We start from the raw sequence: 6,143 nt of genomic DNA on the forward strand, positions 1-6,143 counted from the left end.
TAATAATAATGTCTTAACTACAAGTGAGAAAACAAATCAATCAAATACCACAGCCAATCAGAAGTGTGTGTGGGCGGAGCCTTTCTGGCAGTGAACAGCACTTGAGCTTTGGCAAGTTACTATGAGCACGTACACAGAGGTTTTGCTGTCATTCAGAGGCTTTTGACAAAACAGCATTTGACAGCAGCAGATGAAATGCTAAGTTCACTAGGAGAGCAACACTTAACTAGCTAATCTCTCTCTCTCTCACACCCACACCTCATAAGCGTAATGGTTTTTATGTTGTACAAACTGTGTGTGTTATTGTACCCCTCATAGAAACCTAGGCATTTTTAGATTTTCAAAACAACTCTGTATGATTTAGAAGCGTTTAATAGTGGGGACATGAGGTAATATCCTGAAAAATCACCTTCACCTTGTCATACCTACAGTCATTATACAAACTCATGTCCTGAAGTGTCACAAAAACTCACACTCACGGACACACACACTCTCTGCGCTCCAGCTGGCCAGAGTAAACTGTGGCTCATTTCCAGTCAACAGCATCACAACGGCTTCACCTCTAAGTGAATAATTATACAGTACAAGCAGCACCAGCTTCCTCTGATTCTTTCACGCAACACAAGAACATCACCAAAACAGAGCTGCTATTTCTAATTTGCAGGAGGAGTGATAATATAACTAGATGATATGTTGTTATATACTCCAAACAGAGCCTTCATCTTCTCCAGTGTCACTTCAGATACTTCAAAAGAAGGAGAGTGTTGTGTGAAGCACCTGTTTTGCGCAGAGGAAAGTCGTCTTTGGAGTCGTAGACGCCCATGGTAGGATGGTTATAAGTACTGATGGCAGTCTGAGGAGGAGAGCTCTGATCCAAAGAACTGTGCTGAGTTTTCCTGCACAGAAAAAGCAGACAGACAGTGAGCAATGGAAAAACCAAACAAAATGAACAGATAAGGATTCAGTCTCTCCAGCTTTATCATCAGAATAAAGCTCAACCACGTCAATAGCTATAGTTATGCACTGCTGTGAGTTAGAGTTAAGGTTATGCAACATTGACTGCATTTCCAGCACTTTCCCCATCTTTATGATCCACCTGACACATTAAAGCTAGAAACACAGCACAGCAGTGCTTTAATTTCAGCACAGGATTGTATGCGGGAATTGCGCCTAATTTAAACCAATTCCAAAAGTTTACCTTATATAATGAGAGAAATTCCCGCACAAATCTATTTTCATGTACATCTCAGATCAAATTAGGAAATATATCCACAAAAGTGGAAAAAAGAAAACAGTCTGTCTTTATTTCAGAAATAAATTCCACAAACAGCGCAAGTCTGTAGTGGATCAGCATCTTTCTGTGGCCTGCGGCAAACTAATTTTATTCACACAAGGCTGCGTGACACTCTCTTATCTTCTAAAAACTACTACTGCACCTCAAGGCTCAGTACTAGGGACGTTACTTTTCACGATTTACATTTTACCTCTGGGAGATATAATCAGGAGACATTGTGTTAGCTTTCACTGTTATGCTGATGATACTCAGCTCTATATTTCTGTGTCCTGGTGAAACACACCGAATTGAGAAACTAATGGAATACATAGCTAATAATAAAAAGTGGATGATGCTTTTTCTCTCAACGTCAAATGCAGAAATGTTAATTTATGTCTTTATGACCTTGAGGTTAGATTATTGTAATGCTTTATTGGGTGGTTGTTCTGCACGCTCGATAAATAAACTTCAGCTAGTTCAAAATGCAGCAGCTAGAGTATAGATTTAAAAATATTGTTTATTACTTATAAAGCCCTAGAATATCAAAATCAACTGCAGGCAGCAGATCCTTTTCCTATTTAGCACCCAAACTCTGGAACAATCTCCCTAACACTGTTTGGGAGGCAGACACACTCTGTAAATTTAATCTAGATTAAAGACCTCTTAAAAATTAAAGATCTCTTTAACCTGGCTTACACTTAACACACTAATATGCTTCTATTATTCGAATTTATAAAACGATTGTTAGGCTGCATTAAACAGATCAGCTGGAACCAGGAACACTCCCCATAACACACAATATACCCGGTACTTTGTAAAAAGAATTGCGTCTATGCTAATATTAGCCTATTTCTTTTGTATTCTGTTTCTCGGTTCATATCCAGATCAGATGGTGGATCAGCACCAAAAGATGACATTTATCAGAAACGTGAATGCATAGATGAGCCTGTGGTTAGATCACGGGAACCAGACAAACACACACACAATAAGTTTTTTACACAATCTGACATAACGGCGTTTAAAATTGAACTGGAAACTAAGTGCTGGTTCATCTGATCAGAGGAGAACTGGCCCTGACTGAGCCTGACTGAGATTCTCCCAAGGCTTTTTTTTCTCCTTTCTGTCACGGATGGACTTTTGGTTCTTTGCCGCTGTTGCCTCTGTCTGCCTTAATTATCTTGGCTCTTCCAAGCTTGGTAATGTATGTGAATAGTGGCCATTATTTTGAAGGTCCACAAATATATTTCCACAAGTTCTGTGATGTAAAACTAACCTATATGCCTTCAGGGGGTTATCACATGACCCCTGAAGCCCATCAAAGATTTTGTAACAAAAATATTACTAGTTTTAAAATAATAACCTCCGGTTGTTTTCCTCAAGGGTTTAGTGCTTTGATACAATCTGTGCTGTTAAAAGCGCTATATAAATAAAAGCGATTGATTGATTGATTGAGACCACCACGTTCTGGCTTCTTGACTCGATGTATGATGCAACCTATGAACGTTGAGTCAAGCATTCATAAATAGTTTTAATACAGTTCCTAATGTAAATTTAGAGGAGAGCATGACACATTTTGTTAATCTGTTTTAAAAACCACCATACATTACAATCAGTAGACATAAATAAATAAAGGGGGGAATTCCCTCCCAGATTAAAAAACTAAATTCAAGGCCCTGCACAGGTCTGCTGAACGGTCTCTAAAATCAATGTTTCCATCCATTTGCACTAACACTAAATGTTCTTAGATCTTTGATGCTTCTTACCCATACCAGTAGCGTGGGTTGTTGGAGATGCAGTGGTTGAGACTGCGCTGAGCGAGTGCTTTCTTTTTATTCAGAACAAACTCCTGCAGACGCATCTTCACCTCTGTGCTGGCCACTGCACCTGTTCATAGCAGAGATCAGGGTTTACTAAAACTCAAATGTCAAAGGAGTCAAACGAAACTGCTGATCTCAGCTTTCACATTATTTCTTACTTAGAAGTAAAAAAAACAAAAAAAAACAAACAAACAATGAACTCACTCTCCTGGCCACGTTCTTTGTTCTTGAGGAGCTGAAGCTTTTGTTCCCGTTGCTGTTTCTCCAGCTCCTGTTCCAGCCGGTGCTGCTCCATCTTTCTCTGATGCTCTAGCAGCTCCTGCTGATGCTTGAGGGCCAGGAGCTCCTGCTGATGCTGGTGAGAGAAACAAGCACACAGGTTAACAGCTGGCTCATGTGGGTAAGCGGTTAAAGCTGAGGGATAATATTTGTCAGGTGTTGAAAGTTTATTGCATTGCTTCCTCATATTCAGGCAGATTTTTGTTTCCGTGTTTGGTTGCCCCACAAATGGCTAATCCTAACCCTAATCAGCAAACCTCACTTGGTCAGTAGAGTATTAAACACTAGTGTATGTACAATGGGCAAAGAACATGACTGTGGGCCGCCCAACCGCTTCCCAGCTCACAGAGTCAACAAAATTGAGCCATGTTTTCTCTTCTTTAGAGAAATTTTTTGCTCAGTAGCAGTGAACTCCTGCCAAATGACTGAAAGTAAAGTTCTTCACAACGTCTGCAGAAATATCACACTACAAGTTTTAAAAGATTATGAGATATAAAGATGTGATTGACACACACCCAGCATCACATGAAGAGCATGAAACACACAACGCATACATGCAGTACATAATCAATGTGCTGTAGGATGTGTGAGCATTTAAGCCTGGTTCAGACTCCATTACGACAGTTTATGTGCCAGATTATAAAATTTTACTCTTTGATGATGGAAAAAATGAAACACGCTACACTAGGCTAAATTGGGTTTGATGCCATGAAGCATCGCAGACTACCATCACACGCTACACAAGATGAAACGATTGAGTCCTGCGTCCTGATGCCCATTATAGTATATGAATCCCCATGACACCCTACGTCCAGCAGATCATGCCAAAATCAGGCTGATAGTGTAGTCTGAGGTGGGCTTTCGTCAGTGCAGCTTCTTAGAAGCTTTCATTAAAAGTGGCTTAAGTGACTAAGCAGTTTTAACCTCTGCAGCCCAGCAGGGCAGGAACCTGACCTTCATGTGCTCCTGTAACTGGGCCTCGTGTTGGCGTGAGAGCTGCTCGTGTTTGTGCTGGAACTCAGCGATGAGGATCTGCCGCTGCAGCTGCTGCTTGTGTTTGAGCGCTAACATCTCCTGCTGCAGCTGCTGCTCCCGCCGGGTCGACTCCAACGTCTGCGTCTGCTCCAGGCGCAGGTCCATAGGGATGGCTGCAGGAGGAACCCTTACAGGCAAAGCAGAACTCAGCTCCACTGAAAACATAAAAACACACTGAGATGAGTGCAGAGACACAACTAACTAGCCCAAAGCAAGACAGATTCGAGACTGACATCAAATCAGATTCAACCACAGAAAACACAACATCAGATCAGAGCCGTGAGGCAGTAAAAAACCCACTGCTGCTGATAAGCATCACGCAAGCAAACACACACAACAAAAGGGACATGTTTTTTGTCCATCTCAGGGATGTCTCTGTCATGACGACTTAACTTTCAGTGCTGATTAATTACAGAAAACTACTGATTAACAAGCAGCAGCACAATCACATAAGAACTTAGTAGCTGTGCTCCCCCCCCAACCCACACACACATAAAGAATAAACAAACACTAAAAATAGAAAAAAAAAAAAAAAAAAAAAAAAAAAAAACACATTCATGAAACAGAGACATTGCCACAGGTTTGATGCAGAATGAAGTTAAGCTCACCACAGGACAAGCAGGTCTCTCTCTCTGTGTGTGTGTGTGTGTGTGTGTGTGTGTTATCGGTGTCTGTTTGTGGTGCAGCTCCTGTCTGCCTCCGCTGCAGTCGCTCACTAACTAATGCTGCTCTGTCAGCGCTCAGAGCGTCTCTGACTCTCATGACATCACAGAACCGGCCCAGAGACAATGCTAACACGCTTTACTCTCATCTGGTATTCTCATCCACTGTTGACACACGTACTGTGCATAAAAACATACACATACACACACACACACACACACACACAGAGTGTTGATGCATGGAATCAGCGGTCATGCAAATTTTTCACTTCAACAACAGCTAAAAGTAATGCCGTTTTCACAAGCTAGCAGATTCATCGTAAATACAATTTTCCTAGTTGGAAATTGGACAGGAATGGCCTCTCAAGTCAACTGGGAAACTGATAATAATTTTGATTCCTGAGTTTACAAGTTGGCCAGCCATAAACTTGGTGGACGAGAGAAACATAGGGCTGTAGAAATGTGTGTTTTATTCCTTTTCCCCACCACAGCATTTACATTGCTTTCTCTTGTTACAGTCATGCACATTTACAAACATAAAGACCATTTGATGCCAATTTTATGTATATTGTATCAAAGCAAGCTGAAAATCTAAATGGTGTGGTGAATGTTTTTATGGTTACTAATGAATGGGATGCTACAATTTATTCAAAATCTGTTGGATATTCACAAAAATATCTTCACTACATTTTGGCTTAAATATGATTCCCCAAAATAAATAAGCTCATTAATGGGCTGTCCTCCATGATACCTGATGTTACTGATAAAAAGGCACAGCACTGCATCAAACTTTTACTTCAGAAGGAAATTTCCAGTGGCATCTGAGACTGTGAAGCAGCGTTCTGTTCCTGTGTGTGAGGAATTAAGTGTCTATATCAGCAGATATCAATAGTTAATATTTGTCATTCAAACTGAGAAACTGAAAACAAAGAGCTCTGGCTTATTTTGTGGCTCATGTTGTTATAATAATATTCACATATTGGAATATTTGTATATTATTATAGGAATTCGTATATTATTATAAGAAAAATAGTAGTATTAGAACAGCCCTCTGTTTGTGCCGCCATTTACTTGTTT

General features: G+C 40.5%; 1 protein-coding gene across 1 annotated transcript; it reads right to left on the reverse strand.

The window, feature by feature from the left end:
• Positions 1 to 16: 16 nt before the first annotated feature.
• Positions 17 to 4,589, reverse strand: LOC122341132 (histone deacetylase 4-like). The gene is made up of 4 exons (XM_043234470.1): positions 4,324 to 4,589; positions 3,295 to 3,445; positions 3,037 to 3,157; positions 17 to 896 (listed from the first exon to the last, which is right to left on the reverse strand). Exons 1-4 carry the CDS (start codon positions 4,567 to 4,569, stop codon positions 734 to 736), a joined length of 681 nt encoding a protein of 226 aa, XP_043090405.1. The 5' UTR covers positions 4,570 to 4,589; the 3' UTR covers positions 17 to 733.
• Between the last annotated feature and the right edge of the window lie 1,554 nt (positions 4,590 to 6,143).

Source organism: Puntigrus tetrazona, unplaced genomic scaffold (genome assembly GCF_018831695.1).
Source record: "Puntigrus tetrazona isolate hp1 unplaced genomic scaffold, ASM1883169v1 S000001131, whole genome shotgun sequence".
Taxonomy (NCBI): Eukaryota; Metazoa; Chordata; class Actinopteri; order Cypriniformes; family Cyprinidae; genus Puntigrus; species Puntigrus tetrazona.

Bases quoted from the DNA above. Each gene is read 5' to 3' on its own strand.
- LOC122341132 (XM_043234470.1), bottom strand. From the start codon at position 4,569: ATGTTTTCAGTGGAGCTGAGTTCTGCTTTGCCTGTAAGGGTTCCTCCT. The intron at 3,158-3,294 runs GTGAGTTCATTG...TGCTATGAACAG, and splicing joins CAAAGAACGTGGCCAGGAGA to GTGCAGTGGCCAGCACAGAG. The intron at 897-3,036 runs GTAAGAAGCATC...TTTTCTGTGCAG, and splicing joins AACCCACGCTACTGGTATGG to GAAAACTCAGCACAGTTCTT.